Source organism: Mycotypha africana, assembly GCF_025528875.1.
Source record: "Mycotypha africana strain NRRL 2978 chromosome Unknown BDF20scaffold_5, whole genome shotgun sequence".
Taxonomy (NCBI): domain Eukaryota; kingdom Fungi; phylum Mucoromycota; class Mucoromycetes; order Mucorales; family Mycotyphaceae; genus Mycotypha; species Mycotypha africana.
The window spans coordinates 1,023,223-1,044,205 of record NW_026515729.1 but is presented as its reverse complement, the minus strand read 5'-3'; the positions used below and the strand labels follow the sequence as shown (position 1 = coordinate 1,044,205).

Below are 20,983 nucleotides of genomic sequence, written 5' to 3'. Positions count from 1 at the left end.
GTAAAACGGATACATCTTTTATGTTATGTCGCGCTTTCTTTTTCATTTCTGATTCAAGCAGCAGCAAGCATTGGAATGTTTCAGAAAAAATTTTACTTTCCTTAGCGGGGATGGGAGGGATGATGGGAGAGAAGGAACATCCATGGAAAACGAGATCATTGATCCAGTCCAACTCTTCAAATACTGTAAGTGTCAACTTCATCGCACCAACGAACACTTTTTTTAATAAAAGCTGTTTGTAACGTAAATTTGCCCATTTTATGAATATAATAAATCGCCATTAAGATGCGTCCTTTTTGTATTGAAACCCGGATTTTATGTCATTACATAATCTAAAGTTTTGCCTTATTCTTTTCTTGTTGCATTTTCTGTTCTGCTGCAGCGGCGTCCCGCAAAACTCTGCGAAGAATTTTACCTGAAGCACTCTTTGGTATGGCATCGATAAAGCGGACGCTTCTCAATTGCTTATAGTAAACAACTTGCTCTGTTATAAACCTCATAATGGCGCGTGCCGTTTCTTCGGATGGTGATATTCCTGGCTTAACTACGATATATGCTCGAGGTAGCTCTGTGGCTTGCTCATGATCGTAAATGCCGATAACTGCACAGTCCGCTACAAGAGGAGAGCTTAACTAATAATTACCAAACCAAAAAAAACTGAGTGTTAGCGTACACAAAAAAGGCTATTTATGCTATCGTCAAGTCCTTCCAGATCACTGAACTGTTGCTTATTACACCAAGCTACTGTACAATAAACATAGCTTACCAAAAGAGCTTCCAATTCAGCAGGCGGGACCTAAAGATGGAGACAACAATAACAAAAGGGATAATAATGCTAAATTTAGAAATTTGTAAGCCCCAGCAAAAGTTTCATATTGAAGGAGATTATACCTGGAATCCTTTGTATTTGATCAACTCTTTGATACGGTCCACTATATAGAAATGACCATGCATATCTTGATAAGCAACATCGCCTGTGTGGAAATAACCATCTTTGTCTATACAGTCCGCTGTAGCCTTGGGATTATTGAGATAGCCCTAATCATTAGTAATAGCTTCATTAGTAATAGCTCGACTTACAACACTATGCTTCCAGTTCAATACAAAGTTTAATGCTATACCTTCATGACATTAGGGCCTTTCAGCCATACTTCACCTCGTTCACCTTGCCGAACCTCTATAACATGTTGAATATGAGCTTTCTGTATAGCTAATTGGTCACAGGTACTATTGTGCTTACCTTTTCCATTTTCGTCAACAATTTTAGCTGTCATATTAGGTAATAATATACCAGTGGAGCCTATTTTTTTGTAATACATAATTGCATTGGATGTGTTAGAGAGCGTTGCATTTCGGAACGGGTTGTATCTTTATACATACCATCAATCACATTATCAGTCGGTTCAACAATGGAAACTGGAGAGGTTTCTGTCAACCCATATCCTTGTTTAAATACTGTATCAGGTAGTCTCTTTCGCACTTGCTTCGACAGATCTGCGCCTAGAGGAGCAGCTCCCGAAACCACTATTTTAAGGCTAGACAAGTCGTATTGATCAATGACAGGTTCTTTCGCCAACAAAAGAATGACAGGAGGAACAAGGCACGTGTAAGTAATTTTTGCCTGTTGAACAATTTGACAGAAGGTTATCAGATCGAATTTGGGTACAACATAAAGAGGCATGCCAATATAAAAAGCTACATGCAGACAAATAGCAAGAGCAAAAATATGATAAAAAGGCAAAACACCCAACATTCGATCTTTAGCTCCCTTGATAAATTGCTGCTCAATGGAGTAATATTGTAAGACATTGGATACTATGTTTGAATGCCTGCAGTGGTTATATAGACGAATAATGTTATTGACTTTATTACTTGACTGCTAAGTTGCAACGTTATAATTTTCAACTTACGTTGTCATTACACCTTTACTTGTGCCTGGAATTAAAAAAAGCAAAAAAGGAAAAGAAATCAGAAAGTGCAGTAATGACTTTATGGTTTCTACATGGTTAGACTGTAAGCCAAAATACCTGTTGTGCCAGATGAGAAACAGAGGTAAGCAACGGTTTCTTTGGCTTCCTTTGAAGTTAGATGAACTGGTCCTTCACATCGAGTATGCGAAAGGAAAACCTGTGAATAGGGGTGGATGCCATTGACAATATGCTTCCCGAAAACAAATATGTGTGATCGTGGAAGGTTGACGCTATCAGCTGCTTCCAAAGCTGACTCCAAGCATGCGGTATGAGTAATCAGTACTTTGGCCTTTGTCATTTCCAGCTGGTAAGCAAGTTCTTTAGGCGTATACGCAGGATTGGCGGGTGATGTAGATCCACCTTAACAGAGAAAAAGGAAACACCATCTTCTATTAATGACAGATTGCTAGTTCAATTTTAAATGATATATCAACTTAGTACCTGCAGCGACAGCTCCTAACAAAGGCACTGAATAGTCAAACTAAAAAGCGGTAGAAAAGTTAACTTTAGCTTACTTACAACTACGAACACTGTATGATTCGCTACGCCTTTCAGCATATGCTTGCATACGTGAACCGCTAAACACATATCAAATCATCGCTTACTTGATTTGGTGAATAGATAGCCAAGACATCACCACGTTTGAAATTAAATCTCTCTCTTAGACAAGTAGCAAAACGCAAAATAGAGTCTTTAGCCTGCGCAAAAGTTAAGCTTTCACCCGTAATGGCATCAAGTAATATCTTTTTATCGCTGTGGATGTTGAAAGGGTTACTAAACAAGAATTCAATAACACTACATTCAGGTATTTGAATCAGAGGAAGTTTTGACTCGATCACCATTATATTCGGACTGATGTTTCCTCAACAAATAAAAGTAAGAGGAGGAGAAGTAGAGGCAAAACTTCATGTGAGAATGCAGCTTATTGTAAGAATAATTTGGTTTTCCCCTTGTACTACGCTCAAAGTCTAAAAAACAATCACAAAAACTGTCTATGCTTTGCCAATGGAGCAAGAAGTCAGTAAGAAGAGCAAAGACTCTCGAAATCATCCTAAGGGTAGAATAACACATGCACTAACTCTTCTATTCTTTACAATGACAGAAACAAAAATCAGTTTCCGCTGTAAATGATAATTGTATTTATTCTTGAATGAAGCATAATTTAGCCATTAAGAGCTCATTCTTCGTAAATGGCCAATCATATTGGACATTTTGCATTGAAGTACAGTTTCAGATGCAGAGGATCAACTATCCACTTTTAGCTTCAGTGTTTAGTCAGATCATGCGAAAACTGGTGGTAATATTCAGTGCAACAGGTAACAAAGAATTATAAGAACCCAAGCTTAGCAAGAAACCATTTTATTTTTTAAGTTATTGTCTTCATGTACCGTACAGACGGAATCTTTGAGATCACTGCTATGGCAGTAACTGAAATAGAAATAGGGTGCAGGTAGGATATTTAGGCTTGGCAATTTTCTGAGAAACGGAAGATTATTCGAAATTAAAAATAGCAGCAGAGGTTGCAAATCAGTTTAGCCTTTTCCTTTTTGTTCTCGAACATAAAAGTATTATCTTTCTTTCTTACTTTCTGTAAAGATTCGAAACCACCAATTTTATATACCTGTATAGAATTGAAGGCTTGAAAGATATGGAGTATCTACAACAACAGCAGCAACAGCAACAACAATTTAAATGTCAATGGCAAAACTGTGCAAAGCTCTTTACAGATCCCGAGCAGCTTTACAACCATTTAACTAATGACCATGTGGGTAGAAAATCAACTGGCAATTTATGCTTAACCTGCCACTGGGCAGATTGCCAGGTATCTGTAGTCAAAAGAGATCATATCACAAGCCATCTTAGAGTTCATGTGCCGTTGAAGCCTCACCATTGTAGTGTAAGTCTTTTTTATCAAGTTGTTTCAGTCTTGATAATAGAAATCGTTCATGTTCTAAACACTTTGTTTCTCAATTTTCAGTTCTGTGATAAGTCTTTCAAACGTCCTCAGGACCTGAAAAAGCATGTAAGAATTCATGCGGATGATCCACCATCAACAGTTAAATCGAATAACCTCACAGAAAAGCAGCAACTGCATCAACCTTTAACACCACCGAGACAATCACTATCACCGAACCCAACATTGTTCCTTCAGTCAACAATGCCCATCTCTCCAGCTTTAAGTGCAAATGCTTACCCAGACGGTAAATCGAAGGGCAAAGTAATTTTTGTAGAACAAAACATAGCTAATATTTTTAATTTAGACGGCTCTAAGCAATTGCAGCCACAGTCTGTGCAACAACTGCATCCTAACTCTAGTATGAAGAATGCATTTGGTGCTGTTTCCCCTATTTCAGACTATTATGAAAGTTTCAATAGTGGTGCTAGCTCTCAGTCATCAATCAAACAAGAACCTGCAAGCCCGTATTCACAACCACAGGACCCCTTTATCAGCAATTTAATGTTCATAGATGAAGCAAATCAGCAGTTGAAGACAGACTATAATGCAGGTAACAAAGAAAACAGAAATTATATCATGTCCGGCATCTACTTTACTTAATTTCTACTTATTTCATGCCAGATATGATCAACCAACTAGACATGTTTCAAACTTTGATTGATAGCGGTTCTATCAATCCTAACTCGTTAAACATTAGCAATGAAGACCAGCTGAATAATTTCAATCTTTGGCTCGCACAATTAACGGAAAATATCAATACGCAGCAAGAACAAATGATGCCGCAATCCCAACTTCAAGAGCCTCAACATCTTTACCAGCCATTGCAACAACAGCCTCAGCCACAGCCGCAAATGTTTATGGAGACACAAGCAACAACCATGCCACCGCTGTCAAATACCTACAGTTACACGGACATGCTCTTGCAATTCAATCCGATGAATAATGTCACTCCCGATCCTGTATATCCTAGTCAAGTCAATGAGGACTTATATGTTCGATCTCAACCTATAATTGACTATACTTCCGCTTCGCCTATACCACATACTACCACTGTTCCTACTGTTGCACCGCAAATACCATCTCAAATTGATTATAATAACAGCTATAACTATGCTACCGTTGCATCAACGGCGACCATGGATTATCCTTCGACGAATACTAATTCAATGCCAACAACTATGATGAGTGGATTAAGGCAGCATTACACAAGTATACCTGATATTATGGATAGCAACAGCTATTTCATTCCTGAAATCAGAACCAGTCAAAAGCTTGGCAGCTCCGAAGATGACGTCAAATATAAGACAAGCGACAGCACTCCCGACGATGAAACAACTACAACAAACACTGCTAAGGCTACTGCTTCAGGAACGACAAATAAGGGAGATAAAGAAACCATTACTGAAAATAAGAAACAGCAGTCACCTTCTGCCAAGAAATCTTCTATTAATAAGGATATCTTAGATCTTTTAGTGAGCGATATATCAGAATTATCGATAGGTGGTAACGGTAAGAAGACCAATGCTAACAAGGATGATACAGTAGAGTCACTTTACCCAATTGCAGAAAACACATACACACATACTGAGGAGATTAGCAGTGATGCAGTTGCTCACACGCCACAGAAACGAGTCAAGAGCAGTGCAATAAATAAAAACAAAATAGAGAAGCATCAACAGCTATTGAAACAGCTGAGTGATTGGGTCAATAAGAACTATCGCAGTAATCAAAATAATTCTACTACAGCAACTTCATCGCCATCCTCCGTCAAAGTAAAATAAAGTAAACAAATAACTTCAATAAATATACAATGATCATGATGCATCGGTATTTTTTCTTTATTAATGTAAAATTCTTCGACAATGTTGCTTTCTCTAAGTCGTCTTTTTGTTGTGATTGACATAACCAATACCCATACATGTCATGATAATGGTATCGTTGGATGAGTCAGGTTCGATTTTAAATGAGACACCAAAAAATGCTTTAATATCGCGCAGAAATTGAATGCTGAATAGAAGGTTCAGGTTAGCCTACAGAGTCAGTTTCTTTTGAAGCTTGTGTTATCTAACTTTGTGCAAATACTTACGTAAATGCGGTCAAATCGCCCACTCTGATCTTTCCAACATCTTCCGGTGATAATATCATCAATAACAAATTCAACCATTGACTTGTTGTATCAATACATCCACCTTTACGTATTTCGTTTAACAATAATTTAGATGCCATAATACCAACGTCTTCCGGTGTCTGGCCTGGTTCTGCTGCTTTTTCTGCTGACAATAATACTTCTGTATTAGATTCTGCTACTAATGATAAAGCAAAACCCGGCGATCTGCGATAAATACATATCAGTAATTTGTTTCTATTATCCTGCCTCTGTTCAAATTACCCTCAACAACTTACTTTCCACTCTCTGCTCCTTTATAAACGTCTGTATATATATAAATATCTGGTATATATCGATTCAGTAGTGAACGTGCCGACTCGACCAGTCGATTAGCTGTTTGTGGTGACACTCTTGTACAATAAGCAATACCACGTATACGCTTGATACGTCCTTCATCTATAAATTGTATTGGCTTCAATTGTCGAATAGGTACACATGAAAACGTAACTTCACCACCACCTAATGGTGGGGCCCCTCTTTTTGTAATCTTCAATTCCAAATTCGTATCCACGCCAAATCGTTTTAATTGTGGTAATAAGACTGTACGTATAATATCAACCTGAATCAATAAGGGTTATTGAAAAAAACATCAGTGAATATAACTGCTAGCTGATTATTCCGCAATGTAACTGTAGCGTGTATTTATATCGACTTCAACTTACAGATGGATCAATATGGTCTGTTGTAATACCTTCCAATGTCAAAACGAAAGGCTTCTTGGAAAAAGGCGCAAGTGCAATCATTGGTTCCAAGTAATAACTTATACTTCTATCTGTGCCACAATCATGTTCTATGCGGCCACCTTCGATGGCTCCAGGTCTGTAGAGTAAGGAAGTACCTGTTTAAAGTGTAATTTAGACAAACAATTGAACATGAAGAGTGTTTGCAGCTGCCCGGAATGTAATTACCTGTGTAATTGATTTCTATAACTGAACCGTTGGTAACCTTTTCTAATAGTTCGAGAAACTTCATTTCAAAATCTAAACAATTCGAACAATTTATGTTTAGCGTCTAATCCACGTTGCACTAAAGCTGTCTTCCAACCAGATCGATCTACCTCTTAAACCTGGATTTTCGTCATGGGATCTTATCTTCTCAATTCTAACTGCTTTTCCACTCAGCGTAGCCAGTACAAGTCTTTGACGAAGGTAATTGTAACCTTCAAACTTTAGTAATTTACTCATATTGTATAGAAATTTTATGTTTTAAAAAGAAGGTTTGATTATGCTTCATACTTCGATCAAAAAATCGAAGCAACTCAGTAGAAAAAGATGGTCACTATTTATTGCGAGCATGAAAGTGGCTTGGTCGGCTTTGCAGGACAATATAGACTATATGTTAAAGCAGCAATGTACAGTTATACTGATGAGATACGCTGTTAATTGAGGTAGGAAGTCTGTCCTCTATTAAGTATTACAACAATGGTCATTATTAAAGGACTCTGCACATTAACATCTACTGATAGAGACTACAAAGATAGTTCGACCCTATCTAAACTTAATACTCTTTGAAACTGGTATCATAGATTGAGAATGGCTCATATTTCTTACTCTTCCTGACAGAATATGCTAACTATAATGAGATTTTGGAGACACATCGTTTATAGAGGAACTAGCCTCCTTTGATGCTGTAAAAGCGAGCTCACTGTTTATAGAATAAAATCGGCCAATCAAACTTCCAATTTATACGTCACTCAGACCCAAAGTGCGCTTTTGGTATTCTGTCAATGGCCGTTTTTTTACCTTTTCTTTTCTATTCACGACAGTAACTCGTCTATTTGAGCACACATAAATCATAATGACCATTGGCGTTCCTATCAAACTTCTTCACGAAGCACAAGGCCATATTATTACCTTAGAATTAAAAACAGGTCAACTCTATCGTGGCAAATTGATCGAAGGTAAAACATGACTTACTTTTTGTTCAACTCATTAAAAGCTTGACAATTAACCATCTAATTTTATTTTTTTGTTGGTATTGAAATGAATTCATTGTCAATTACTTGAATATTTTATTTGCTCACTATATTGACGTTATGCGCTAATATAGCTGAAGATAATATGAACTGCCAATTGAAAGATATTACAGTAACCGCACGCGATGGTCAAGTTTCACAATTAGATCAAGTTTATATTCGTGGATCACACGTTCGATTCTTTATTGTTCCCGACATGCTAAAGAACGCTCCTATGTTCAAAGGTATTGGTCCAGGTGGTCTTAAAGGAAGAGGAATTGGTTTGGGCAGAGGAAGAGCAACAGTTGCCCGTGCCCAACAAGGTATTTTCGTACACCAGAACACTACAGTAAAACACTTCTCAATACTTATTTGCTCTATTCTTTTTCATTTAAAAAATAGCAAGAGGAAGAGGCCGTGGTTTTAGAGGACGCGCTTAAACAGAGTTATATTGTACATATGGTTATTAATAAACGTAGGAAAATTGGGAAAAGTTTTATCGAATCGACTATTACAAATTGGTGCTTAGAATGCTTGCTACAACGATCCATGTTATTATTTGACAAGTTTTCATAGTCTTTTCTATCTCATTTTTTGTTCCATTGCAAACACCAGCATATACAATAAACTACGCATGCTACTATGATATTCCAAAAAGTCAACAAACGCAAAAAAAAAAAAGTCAATGAACTCCATCAACAATGATAAGATGAATGTACATTGCAAGAATTTATAGACAATATTCTGAATTTACTACGATAAACCCAGACGCCATTTATAAATAGGTTGGCATTTTTTGTTAAAGCAAAGGAATATTTTGTCTTAATAAATAATTTAAAGGTATACATGGGGTTAAGAATAGTAGGTATTATGTACAATTTCGCTTTTTGAAGTAGGCATTAAGTTGTGGTAGGAGCAATTGTGCTGGTTCTTTTAATCAGCGAATCCCCTCTTAGGCTATTTTTGTTGTTCAAAAATGCTATAGCATTATCTTCTATCAACTCTCCATAGGCAATTAAATCACCCAATCGACAACCTGATGCAGCTTCATCCAAAGCGGTGACACTGGCTCCATTTAAAAGTAGGAATTCCGCCATAGGGTACGACTTTTGATCTTCAAAGTCTATTAATGCTAAATGCAACGGGTATCTTACAAAGAAAGTATCGATATCTATACCTTCAGGAGCGTCAAGTGGGATAGAAGGATAAGGAACGCTGATAGTACCTTTGACATTACCATCTGCATCGAAGGACGGTAAAGTGATGAAAGAGGGCTGCTTTTTGTTAGAAGGGCTTAGCAAAGAAATAGGAGAATGTGTACTGTAACATGAAGCTGGGAAAGGTTTGTTAACGTCAGCACCTATGGCAATGGCATACATAGCCAAAGAAATATCATCGTCTGCTATGGCATCGTAAAGTATTTCCATCGGGTCTATGCTTTCTGTTTGCGTAACGAAAGCTTTAGTCACATATTTTAGTTGTATGTATGCCAATTTAGTATCCCTGGAAGAGGTAGGCATAGGTTTTTGTGCAACTGTATTGACTTCTGCTTCTGTAGTCGTGTTTTGGAATAGCTCAGCTTCCCAGATTTCGTTTGATTTGGCATTTCCCAAGGATAGCATTAATTGAGTAATTTCCGGTGTGAACGATAAGGTGTCAAGTGTAAGTGACCTCACTTTAGATATGTGAGTACCTAGACTTCTGTGGATACCTGAACATTCTATAGACGAATCAGGTTATTGAAGGTTTCTTCCTTTTTCTCTTTTTCAATCCTGAATCGTAAGATGCTAACTTACCAATGCATAATAATATTCCTAAGTTTATGGAACACCATTTGGGGTCTTTAGCGGAACAATCAGCACATTCATGGTTTGATGGATCTTCCTGTAACAGTTCTAATAATTTATTTTGTTCTTTGCTACTTCTGTCCGAAACTCGTTGAGAATTAACAACAGCCAACGATTTGGACTTGTACATTGAAGAATCCAATGACAAAGCCTCATTCTGATCGAATAAACAAGCCAGAGGAGGAGCTGATGAAGGAGAAGCAGGATATTGAGAATTAGGATATTGATAAACGACCCTTCTTTTCGTACTGCTGCTATCGCTGCGCTTTTTTAGATATTTCTTCTTCGCTGCTGCTAAACCGCTGAGAGCGCCACTGAAAGAAGCAGTTTGTTTCCACGACTTCTTCGACGTTTCATTAAGCCGTTCAAAATAGGCTGAAGTGCCTGACGTCTCATTTAATAAGCTGTTGATGGCATTGTTAATTGTGGCTATCCAGCTTTGTAATTCTTCTTCCGAGGTTGCCTGATACAGCCGCTTGAATTTAGGAGTGATCACTTCAAAGCAAAAACGCCGTTCCACATTCCTATTTTTGCGAACAGTGGCGAACCTGAGATCAATGGGTTCTAAATGTGTTTCCAAATGCTTTTTCCACTTGGAATGTTCATGTAATTGACCACCGCTTACTACGCACCAATACCTTTTTGCGTAAGAGGATGATGAAGAGAAGAAGTTCAGAATAAATATGGTAAAAGATAAAACGGTTAGCTCTAGGTGTAGAATAGAATCGATGAAGTGAGCTTACAAAAAGCACTTGCACTATACATACTTATGCCATGTAACATTTTCGATCGAGGAGTTGACGTTATTTTTAATATTTTTGATAGGCTTCGACGTGGCGAAGAGAAAACCTTCTTTTTTTCGACCCGCTGAATTAAGCAATGAATGATCTTGTTGCTCCAAGTCGCGTATACCTTTGAATTTATCGCTTTGGCTTTGTTTCGAACTGTCGATGTTATTACTGCTACTGTCAACAATACTATTTGTTGATGTATTATAATCAGCGAAGAAAGGCTGTCCAGTTTGCGTTATTTCTGGTGAAGTAGGTGAAGATGCTGAGGCAAGACCATCATCTACTTTGGGAAAGGCTAAAACTGTCATTGAACTCAGAGGTGGAGAGATAGACCTCATGAAGGACTTTCTCTTTGGCTCTTGTTTATTGATACCACTACTATTCGAAGTGTCACTGGCGTTATTGTTACTGAAATTCTTGGAAGTTAAAGCTTTCCTGATTTCGTCTCGTTCTTGATTCAATAATTTCTGCTCTTTGGAGGCTTCGGCTATCATACGGGCAAGGGTTTCTAAACCTTTTTTGTGAGGCTCTAATATTTTTCCAACGGACTGAAAATAGGAATATTGTTTTTCATGATGGTTTAATAGGTGATAGAGTATTTCTTGTTCTTTTTTGCCTCCATGCAAATCTCGCAGAAATGAATAGTATTCAAAGCGCACCAGATCAAACTCGCTCTTCTTCAAATTGAATTCAAATTCAGCTCTTTTGTTCCTTTTTTGCCTTAAACTTTTACTAGTAGTTGCTATAGTTGTATGGTATGTCATGCCGTTGGCACTATTTTGCTGAGCTGTAGAAACACTATTTTTAGTAGTCGATAAGCTTCCAGAAGGAAGTGGGGCTGATGTAGGTGCATCGTTGATAGCCTTTTTGCTAAGATACTTTGCCAAAGCTGAATAATAGTCTTTGCTAACTTCTTCGAATCGTTTACGCTTGGTATCGACCGACTTGATATCCATTTCATATAACTTTTGCAGTGGATCAATCAGAATATTCTGCATACAGATATACAATCGCTCTTGCTGTTCATGTAATTTTTCCCATGTAAAGTCCAGATAGTGAGTGAATAACGGCTCAGTAAATGGAGCCTCTCGTAATGCCTCAATAAATAATCGATCTTGTTCTAAAAGGTGATATTTGGTGTCTGACAAAGCTTGGGCGGCTTTTAAGATACGCTTTAAATGACCTTTTAGAGTGTTGGTTTTTCCTTCATGCTCTTTTATGGTAGCTCGAAATAATGGACCATCTTCTAGATCAATATCGAAGCTGTTCCTGCGCGATGCTATTGAAGGTTGTTGGTGAGTCCTAGTGGTTTGTTTGTTTTCTTTAATAGCAGGAGTAATGGTCAGTATAGAGTTATCTACTGGCTGAGTCATTGCAGAGACTGTATTTTGATATTTAGTAACTGATGTTATCTGAAAATTTAAACCAATAGTGGAATGATCTGTGAAAGAGAAGGATACAGAGGGGAAAGGGGATAGAAAAAAAGAAAAACATTTATCTTAATTTGATCTTTGTCAGTGAAATTCAAACTCCATATTTGGATTTGCCCCGCTTTTGGCAGATGGTATTTTGGGCAGCAGAAAGCAAAAGGTCGAGTTGACTAACGAAATTTAACAAACGAATCTTATACTGCTAATTTACAATGAGTTCTGCCTCACCTGTTATTATTATTACCGGCGCCTCGAAAGGTATTGGTAAAGCTGCTACTATAGCTGCTTTGGAAAAATTCAACGCTAGAGTGGTTGCGATTGCACGAAGTGGAGATTTGCTCAATGAACTCCATGAACACGTGTCTAAGGTACTGAATAAGGGTGACCAACTCGAACTTGTTGCTGGTGATGCTACCAATAAAGATATCGTCCAAAAAGCAGTTGACACAGCTGTTCAAAAATGGGGCCGCCTTGACTCTGTCATTGCTAACGCTGGGTAACGGGCAAAACTGCAACTAAACTGAGCTTTTTCAGGAAACAAATCTTACTCAATTTGATACCCTTACAATGCATTCTTTAGTGTTCTTGAGCCAGTGGCTACAGTTGCAGAGAGTTCTATTGAGGATTGGAAAAAGCTTTTCGATGTCAACTTCTTTTCAGTTATTCTATTAGCCCAAATTGCTCTACCCCACTTGCGTAAGGCCGACAACGGTTCCATTGTTATTGTTTCTTCAGGAGCTGCCTTGAAAGGTTATAGAGGTTGGGGTGCCTATGGATCGTAAATACCTCAATGCACATTGTTTCATATTAAAATGACAAGCAATCACGGTCAAGTGTTTTTAACTTTGTGCTTATTTCCTAGGTCTAAAGCCGCCATTAACCACTTGACAAATACTTTGGGCGTAGAAGAGCCCAATGTCACAACGGTTGCATTAAGACCTGGTGTTGTCGACACGGGAATGCAAGATACCATTCGTGCTGTTGGTGCAGAAGCAATGAAAGATGACCATGCCAAGTTTGTCGACCTTCATCGTGAGGGCAAATTAATTGACCCCAAGACGCCTGGTCATATTTTGAGTGCTTTGGCCTGCAATCCTCCTAAAGAACTTTCTGGTCGCTTCTTCAGTTGGGATGACAATGAAATGAAGCCTTATCAGCCCTCTGTTTAACTTTCTAGATGATACATTTTTGTTCCTTTAAATTATTAAAGTGTATTTTGTTCTCTTGGCTGTTACTATTTCCGACACAAATGGAGCTATTATAACTACTGCTTGATGCTTATTACGTTATGAAAAGATATAAATTATAAGTTTATTTTGGTTTCAATTTTGTACATTTATCGGCTTTGGACCAAATCATCAATCTTCATGATCATCATGACAGTTTCAGCAGACAACTCGAGTGCACTCGAAGTGACCAATAATGGCTGAATGACATTCTCTTCTAGAATATTTGTGATGGTTCCTTTCTTGACATTGATACCGGCCGTCTTTTCGCCAAGGGCATGCTTGTTTCTTAATTCAGTAACAATAGCAATAGGATTTAAACCAGCATTTTCGGCCAAGGTAGTGGGGATAACCTCCAGAGCTTCAGCAAAGGCTTGGAAACAGTATTGTTCCATGCCCGTCAGCGTCTTTGCGTAGTCCATTAATTTCTGAGAGATTTCGATTTCAGGGGCACCGCCGCCAGCAATCAAGAACTTCTTCTTGACCAAACAGCGGACGACACAAAGAGCATCGTGAAGAGAACGGTGGGATTCTTCAAGGACAAGGGAGTTAGCGCCACGGCAAATGACAGAAACTGTTTTTCCACTGTGCTTCATGCCGGTAGCTTTCACAATACGAGCACCTGCGCTTTCGGTCTCTTCAATCAAATCTGCATAGCCCAATTTATCGTCTGTGAATGAATCGATATCGGCTACTGGTTTACATCCAAGCGACTTTGCAATAAATTCAATTTCATCACGTTCAATATCCTTCACCACCATAATCTTCAACTTTGACAAGAAGTGAAGCGCTAAATCATTGACAGCGTCACGTAGAATAGATTTTTGAATCAAAAGAACATTGCATCCTGACTTTTTGATCTTTTTACAAATGTTCAATAAATATTGACGTTCTTCCTTGAGAATCTTATCCATTTGACGGTAGTCGTTTACGACAATTTGATTTTCCATGTCTGGCTTGGGAGGGGAGATTTGGAATTGAATCAAACCAATCTTTGCTTTTTCCATACGAACAGGTCCATTAGCAGAACGAATGACTGTTTGATTCAAAACAAGACCATCTATTAACTCGGTATCATCGATGGTACCGCCCACCTTCTTGACGATACGAATATCATTCAAATTGACGTTATTAGCAATAGCTGGATCAATGACACGGGTAACAGCATCGACAGCAATGGGGGCCAATAGAGTAGAATATTGAGATACAATTTTAGAATTGAGTGAGGTGGAAGCTGCTCTTAACAATGATTCACGATCGCTCAAATCGACGGGTGTTGCCATGTCAGTTAAGAATTCAACCGATTTTGCAGCAGCTTTTTTGAATGATTCAGCAATAGTAGTAGGGTGAATGCCTTTGTTGAGCAATTTCTCAGCTGCTGTTAAGAGTGAACTACATAACACGACAACGGATGTGGTACCGTCGCCAGCTTCAACATCTTGTGCAGCAGATAAATCGACAAGCTAAAAAGCAAAGGTAGGAGAGGTGGGGAAAGAGTGGTTAACCAAAGGTTTCAAAGCATCGTTTCGTGCAGACACTTTTTATTTTTATTTTTTTTTACCATTTTAGCAGCAGGATGAAGAACAGCCATATGCTTGAGAATAGTAGCACCGTCATTGGTGATAACAACCTCACCATTGCCGGTTTGAATCTACGTTAAGCCAAGGGATATATGCATCAGTCCATCAACACGTCTTTAGTATACTCTTTATCAGTCCTGTTTTACCATTTTATCCATTCCTCTAGGACCTAAAGATGTACGGATCGCATCACCCACGGCTACAATCAAATGGATTACATTAACACAAGACGCGAGATTTTCAGATAAAGTCTAAATAGCTGTACCTTTGGCAGCAGTAATATTTGATAAGCGAACTTCCATAGGTTTTTCCTTGTCTTGGAATTTTCCACCGCCGGTCTTGCTAGGTGCTGCTGCTGCAGATTTTGCTACGGTTGCCATAATGGATTACAGAAAAGTGGATTCAAGAGAATGGTAAAGAAAAAAGGGGTCAGAACCCACTTTTTTTTCTTTTCTTTTTTTTTTCTGAACCAGAATAGGCGGAAATGAAAGCCCTCGGGGAGGCGTGTGTCAAAAAAAATTTACTCGTCGAATCCGACAGAAGCTTTTATAATGTAGGATGTAAAAGGAGCCTTTCTTGATAGGCTTCCCCCAAGTTGATTTTCTATGCTTTACCATGCTTATCCGGGTAAAAGAGCTAATGTAGACACATTTCTCAATGCTTTATTTATTCTGCAGTAATAAAGAAGCGTTTCGGTGGCTCAAACATAGAAGAATCCAATACGGCAGTGTCATCGAGTCACGAGTCACTCAGATAGACGTACTGTCATTTGAAAGGGCTCTATTCGTCAAAGGCAGAAATACAGGATGGACGTGCGTTCAAGTCGAGCTTAGAGAAAAGATGATTACCATCCTATCGGTCTCGCGCATCGATGATCATCTCTATGAAAACAAAGGTTCGTTTATTGAACTGTCTTATGAAAATTTCAATATCTTGAAAGAAATATCCTGTTGAGTTCATTCAAGTGGCAGACGGAGATGGCTGCAATACAGTACACATTGCTCCATGCTTGCTTTTGAAAACAAACGTACAATAGGTGCAAGTGACTTTGGAAGCTCCAGCCTCAGCCCTTTGAGCAGTTCTTCAAATAATGGCGTTTCTATTCTCGAAAGGGACTTTTTTGCAATTTTACAGAAACATCATGGATGGCTGGTTTTGGTTTTTCTGGAACTATCATGTCTCTTTAGTGCGAACGGAGATGCGCCCATCCTTATTTCTTTTCCTTTTTCCGTCCTGGATGGTCTTCATCGAATATAACTCTACTAGTGCAATGTGGGAAGGTATGCTACTGCTGCATGTAGCCTACTTCAGGCGGGGGTGGAGAGAGTGGATAATCTTTAATCACTCTAACCATTTGTAGTGTTCTAGATGACCGTTTTACACTATGTTATACAGAAAAGTGACAGTAAAAACAATCCACCCTTTTGAAAAAAAAGAAATTCAAACGTATGATAAAAAGATCGTTTGCGGCTTCTCTTGTTGTTCATTATTCTACTTGTTGACAATAAAAGCAGAGTCATCTTATAGCACGCGTTGTTACTAGGCCATCCAAAGAGAAGGATAGCACTCTATGTACGACTTTAGGACGACTTTGTGCCTCGCGTCTTCGTAGTGCATCTTTGCCCTGCTACGGTTTGCAGACATTTGAACTATCTGCAAGCACACCATGAGTGGATAGGTCGCTTCATTCAAATAGGTCATGCTCAACAGATCAGTGGCGCAAGAATGGGTTTTCTTTCATGTCAACAGTACCAAGTGCTTTCGTTTCGCACAAAGTAGACTGTCCCTTCCTCGGCCTACTTTTGAGCAGATCAGGTCTTTTTTTTTTCCAAAAAGGGAAGGAGCCATTTTTTTTTTTTTTTGCAAAGTGACGGGCTTTTTTTATGAAGAATTTCCAAAAAATAAAAAAAATTGAGCATTGGGAGATCTACTGGATCTTGTAAAGTCATTTTAACTAAAACTTTTTTTTGACTCCAAAAGAAACCACTATGGTAGCCAACGTCCCTAAAGCCAAGGCAAGTGGAGGATCAGCCCTAAAACGACTTAAAAAATCTTTGAACGCAGCAGGCGTCATTGGACAACATTCAAAAGCCAGTCGATCTAAAAAAGATCGTAAGAAGGGCATTCCTAAAGAATCTGGAATAAAGAACGATGCCGATAAAAAACTGGAAAAGATTCGTGGTGAATTCAACCCATTTGAACAAAAACATCAGAAAACCAAGTTTGAGATTCTTGGTCGAAAAATGAAAGGTACCTCTGGCAAACCTACTTTGAGTAAACAAATCGGTGAAGAAAACGTAAGGCTATCCGCCCTTTTTTTTTTTTTTTTTTTTTTTCTTCTCTGCTCATGTAATGTGGAAAAAGATGAACTAAGTTGATTGGGCTTTTGATTTAGCGTAAGAAAACATTATTGGTCGAATTGAAGAATAAGAATCGACGTGGTGGTATTATTGATAAACGTTTTGGTGAAAGTAATCCTCACTTGACACCTGAAGAAAAAATGCTGGAAAGATTTACAAGGGAAAGACAGAAAACGTCAAAAACGTCCATGTTCAATTTAGACGACGATGACGAAGATTTCAATTTGACCCATTATGGTCAATCGTTGTCTACGATGGATGACTTTGATGATGCTGGCCTTGGGCTCAGCGATGACGAAGAGGATGGCAGGAAGCAAATGGATGCCAACATTGTGTCACAACTCCACTTTGGTGGTTTCGATGATGAGCGATCAACGGAAGAAAGCGAACGACATAAATCAAAGAATGAGGTGATGAAAGAAATTATCGCCAAAAGTAAGATGCATAAATTGGAACGTCAGCAGGCCAAACAGGAAGACGAGGCATTACGTGAAGATTTGGATGAGGAGTTGAATGATATCAGAGGATTGTTAGAGACGAAAGCGACAGCTCCTCGTAAGCCCTTGCCTTCGCAAAGTGCGCTCTTTAAGCGAGCTGAAGCTGAAGGAGAAGAAGACAAAGAGAAGAGTAAGCTTGATCAATCTTTGGAGGAATATTCTGAATATGATGTTGCTTTGCGTGAACTTGCTCTTGAAAGACGTGCGTATGCTACGGACCGCACAAAGACAGAGGAAGAAATTGCACTCGAGGAAAAAGAAAAACTTGAAAAGGCCGAACGTGCCAGACAGCGACGTATGGAGGGTCTTGATTCTGATGACGAAGAAAATGATATCAGTAAGGTGGAAAGAGAATTTGAAATGGACCTGGATGAAGAAGAGGAAGAAGGTGACGAAGACGAAGACGAAGAAGAAGAGGAGGAGGACGAAGAAGAGGAGGAGGAGGACGAAGACGAGTCTGACATTGAAGATTTATATGAAGATGAGGAGATAGAGAAAGAGAAGGTGATGAGAGAAGCGCCGGGCGATGCTATGGAGGAGGAGGAGGATGCCGACATGAATGAATTTGGTGCAGATGGTACTGTGAAGGCAAAGAAAATTTCCAAACCAAAGTCGACGCCGTCATCAGGAAAACAGGAAATTCCCTACACTTTCGAATGCCCTACGACTCATGACGAGTTTTTGACAGTGTTGGAAGGATTAGAAGTAAAGGACTGCATCGTTGTCACCAAGCGTATCCGTGTCTTATACCATATCAAGCTTGCACCTGAAAACAAAGACAAATTATCAGCCTTTTTGGGAGTGCTCATCGATCATTTGAGTTACCTTGCATCGACAGTGTCACCTTTACCATCAGCCGTGCTCGATAAGCTAGCTGTTCATATCTTTGACATGGCTCAACAGCTGCCGGAAGCAAGCGCTACCCTATTTTCGGAGAAATTAAAGAAAATGCAAGCTGAACTAGTGAAAAGGATGAAACATGCAGGCTCCTGTTCTTGGCCTGATATTGGAGACATAACCTTATTACGATGTTTAGGACAAGTTTTCTCGACCTCTGATTTGAGTCATCCGATGGCTACACCAGCCATGCTATTTATGTGTCAGTCGTTATCCCAGTGTCGTCTTGAAACCAATTTGGATATGGGTCGAGGTTTGTTTTTAACCTTAATCACTTTTGAAGTAAGTCTTTTTTTTGGGGGGGGGGGTTTAACCCTTTCTTTTTCTCTTGATTTTTCTGTGCTCATGTGGGTTTGCCTCCCTTTCTTTACCTACTGTTTAGTATCAATCTGTTTCCAAAAGGTTTTTGCCTGAAGCGTTAAACTTTTTGAACCGATGCTTCATTTTACTGTCACCCAAAGAGGTCTTTGCAGAGTCTGTTCCTGGGTATTTCCCGATGCCGACTATGCCTGTAACGGAAGGAAAAATAGATTTTTCCATCAAGGACACCACTGGCAAAGGTTTGGAGACGGTTCCTACCATTCAAATGGAAAAGCTAAGGACCGAAGCGGATAGTTCAGAAGCCAATTCTGAAACCATGAGATTATCGTTGTTCCAAGGTACACTTCGCATGTTTGAACGTTACCTCAAATTATATGCAGCTACTCCAGCCTTTGTTGAAGTCTTTGAAGATTCCTTGAATATCCTCAAAAGGTTGAATCAAGTAACATGGCACTCAGATATACAGGTAAGACATCTGCCTATCTTGTGGAGGAAGGGTGCGGGGGGGGAAGGCGCGCGGAAATAGATGAGATGCTTATTACATATGACGTGATACCCTATAGACATTATTGAGCAAGTTATCACAGCAATTGGAGAATCAAATCAGATTCGGTAAAGAAAAACGTACAAAGACACCTCTACGTCTTCAAAGCCATCGACCTATTCCTATTGCTCAACACTTGCCCAAATTTGAATTGGGCTATTCTATGGACCGTCATTATGATCCTGATCGTGAAAGAGCTCAACTCAAGAAACTGGAAGCCCAAGTCAAGAAAGAAAAGAAGGGTGCTCTACGTGAATTGCGTAAAGACAATATGTTTATTGCTCGTGAACGTGCCAAGGAACGTAAGCAAAAGGATGCCGAATATAACAAGATGGTCAAGGGTGTCATGTCACTACTCGAAGGCGAACAATCGGAGAAGAACAAGTTGGAACGAGAAAAGGGCAAAAAATAGAAAGGACTCTCCCTCCTACTCTTTCCAAACTCCTTTTTTTTTTTTTTTTGTCCTATTTAGATACTATATACCTCTCTCTCTCTTTTCAGTTTAGAAGACAAAACCATTCCTCGGTCTACGGAAGCTGTATAATAATAAACTTGTTTATAATGAATGTGTATTCATTCAAATGAAGAAGCACATGGAAGGTTTTTCCTTTATGCAAAACATGCGTTTTGCAATGGTATTCATCCAGAATGGCATGGATTGTTCTTGGAGTTTATCCTTGTTCCATGAGTTTCTATAAACGCAACTGTAAAATGGAGCTCAGCGGAAGTTATTTTACAAACTTTTTAGGCAATACGATACGCTTTAGAAAAGTAGTCAATTTATTTCTGGTATTCTGCAATAAATAGAAGCAAACGTCTTTTACAAAAAACATCGTTATGTAGTATTTTGCAGCGTCTTTTTTTAAAAAAAAAGTCGAGAGCGACCCTCTTTGTGATTTGTTTCTTTTTCCTTTCTCAATAATGGACTGTTTCCTTCCCCGTTGATAATGGGTTTTGGATCTGAGTGTGTCTGCAGATCTTTTTTTCTTTTTTTTTCTTTTTTTTATTTCGGCGCCCTGCAGTAGGCTAAATGCGCAAAATGAAACGAAAAACGCGCTTGGAGTAAAAAACTGAAAAAGAATGACACGATGAAAAAGACATTGTCAGCTTATTCAGTTTCCTTAAAAGATGTAAGAATAAGTTTGGTTTTTTGTTGGTTTTTTTTTTTCTTCAAATGAGTGGCAAAAAAAGCCCATTGGATGAACCACGGATAACCCCTATCTTGAACAGCCCGTCTGCTTAACCCAGGCACGCGGGAGTCTCTCGAATGTGCGATGAATCTATATAAAAAAAGATTGCAGTTGTTTGATATTGGAGATAAGCATGGGGTTGATAGATTTTGTAGCAGATAACAGTTTCAGAGTCAAAGGAACAGGGACAGCGTGTGTATCTCTCTTTTTGAATGGAAAAAAAAAAGGAAAAACCCAAAATTGGGGATTCAT

The 20,983-nt window shown here is 38.8% G+C and overlaps 9 protein-coding genes across 9 annotated transcripts; 5 read left to right on the top strand and 4 right to left on the bottom strand.

The window, feature by feature from the left end:
- Nucleotides 1–332: 332 nt before the first annotated feature.
- On the bottom strand, nucleotides 333–2,812 carry BDF20DRAFT_906057 (uncharacterized protein; the record flags this gene model as incomplete). The annotated part of the gene is made up of 10 exons (XM_053083228.1): nucleotides 333–632; nucleotides 767–796; nucleotides 892–1,038; nucleotides 1,122–1,177; nucleotides 1,241–1,300; nucleotides 1,381–1,829; nucleotides 1,911–1,935; nucleotides 2,028–2,330; nucleotides 2,412–2,451; nucleotides 2,576–2,812. 10 exons carry the CDS (start codon nucleotides 2,810–2,812, stop codon nucleotides 333–335), a joined length of 1,647 nt encoding a protein of 548 aa, XP_052936336.1.
- An 806-nt stretch (nucleotides 2,813–3,618) lies between these two features.
- BDF20DRAFT_819012 (uncharacterized protein) lies at nucleotides 3,619–4,005 on the top strand (the record flags this gene model as incomplete). The annotated part of the gene is made up of 2 exons (XM_053077420.1): nucleotides 3,619–3,867; nucleotides 3,949–4,005. Coding segments are annotated over 2 exons (306 nt in total), but the record flags the coding sequence as incomplete, so codon positions are not given.
- A 1,796-nt stretch (nucleotides 4,006–5,801) lies between these two features.
- On the bottom strand, nucleotides 5,802–6,837 carry BDF20DRAFT_819997 (18S rRNA biogenesis protein RCL1; the record flags this gene model as incomplete). Its single annotated transcript, XM_053077505.1, has 4 exons — nucleotides 5,802–5,934; nucleotides 6,014–6,259; nucleotides 6,331–6,653; nucleotides 6,757–6,837. The coding sequence occupies 4 exons, from the start codon at nucleotides 6,835–6,837 to the stop codon at nucleotides 5,802–5,804; spliced, it is 783 nt and encodes a 260-aa protein (XP_052936334.1).
- Nucleotides 6,838–7,894: 1,057 nt separating this feature from the next.
- Nucleotides 7,895–8,364, top strand: BDF20DRAFT_791253 (uncharacterized protein; the record flags this gene model as incomplete). The annotated part of the gene is made up of 2 exons (XM_053076195.1): nucleotides 7,895–7,994; nucleotides 8,144–8,364. Coding segments are annotated over 2 exons (321 nt in total), but the record flags the coding sequence as incomplete, so codon positions are not given.
- A 583-nt stretch (nucleotides 8,365–8,947) lies between these two features.
- BDF20DRAFT_835416 (uncharacterized protein) lies at nucleotides 8,948–12,059 on the bottom strand (the record flags this gene model as incomplete). The annotated part of the gene is made up of 3 exons (XM_053078838.1): nucleotides 8,948–9,768; nucleotides 9,845–10,533; nucleotides 10,663–12,059. 3 exons carry the CDS (start codon nucleotides 12,057–12,059, stop codon nucleotides 8,948–8,950), a joined length of 2,907 nt encoding a protein of 968 aa, XP_052936332.1.
- A 216-nt stretch (nucleotides 12,060–12,275) lies between these two features.
- Nucleotides 12,276–13,397, top strand: BDF20DRAFT_869236 (uncharacterized protein). The gene is made up of 3 exons (XM_053080987.1): nucleotides 12,276–12,612; nucleotides 12,697–12,894; nucleotides 12,979–13,397. The coding sequence occupies exons 1-3, from the start codon at nucleotides 12,329–12,331 to the stop codon at nucleotides 13,283–13,285; spliced, it is 789 nt and encodes a 262-aa protein (XP_052936331.1). The 5' UTR covers nucleotides 12,276–12,328; the 3' UTR covers nucleotides 13,286–13,397.
- BDF20DRAFT_869233 (T-complex protein 1 subunit delta) lies at nucleotides 13,398–15,398 on the bottom strand. Its single transcript, XM_053080986.1, has 4 exons — nucleotides 15,188–15,398; nucleotides 15,069–15,121; nucleotides 14,904–14,993; nucleotides 13,398–14,805 (listed from the first exon to the last, which is right to left on the bottom strand). Exons 1-4 carry the CDS (start codon nucleotides 15,300–15,302, stop codon nucleotides 13,453–13,455), a joined length of 1,611 nt encoding a protein of 536 aa, XP_052936330.1. The 5' UTR covers nucleotides 15,303–15,398; the 3' UTR covers nucleotides 13,398–13,452.
- Nucleotides 15,399–15,537: 139 nt separating this feature from the next.
- Nucleotides 15,538–16,179, top strand: BDF20DRAFT_835413 (uncharacterized protein; the record flags this gene model as incomplete). Its single annotated transcript, XM_053078837.1, has 3 exons — nucleotides 15,538–15,563; nucleotides 15,600–15,817; nucleotides 15,959–16,179. The coding sequence occupies 3 exons, from the start codon at nucleotides 15,538–15,540 to the stop codon at nucleotides 16,177–16,179; spliced, it is 465 nt and encodes a 154-aa protein (XP_052936329.1).
- A 731-nt stretch (nucleotides 16,180–16,910) lies between these two features.
- Nucleotides 16,911–19,953, top strand: BDF20DRAFT_906052 (nucleolar protein 14; the record flags this gene model as incomplete). Its single annotated transcript, XM_053083227.1, has 4 exons — nucleotides 16,911–17,219; nucleotides 17,318–18,958; nucleotides 19,059–19,463; nucleotides 19,576–19,953. 4 exons carry the CDS (start codon nucleotides 16,911–16,913, stop codon nucleotides 19,951–19,953), a joined length of 2,733 nt encoding a protein of 910 aa, XP_052936328.1.
- Between the last annotated feature and the right edge of the window lie 1,030 nt (nucleotides 19,954–20,983).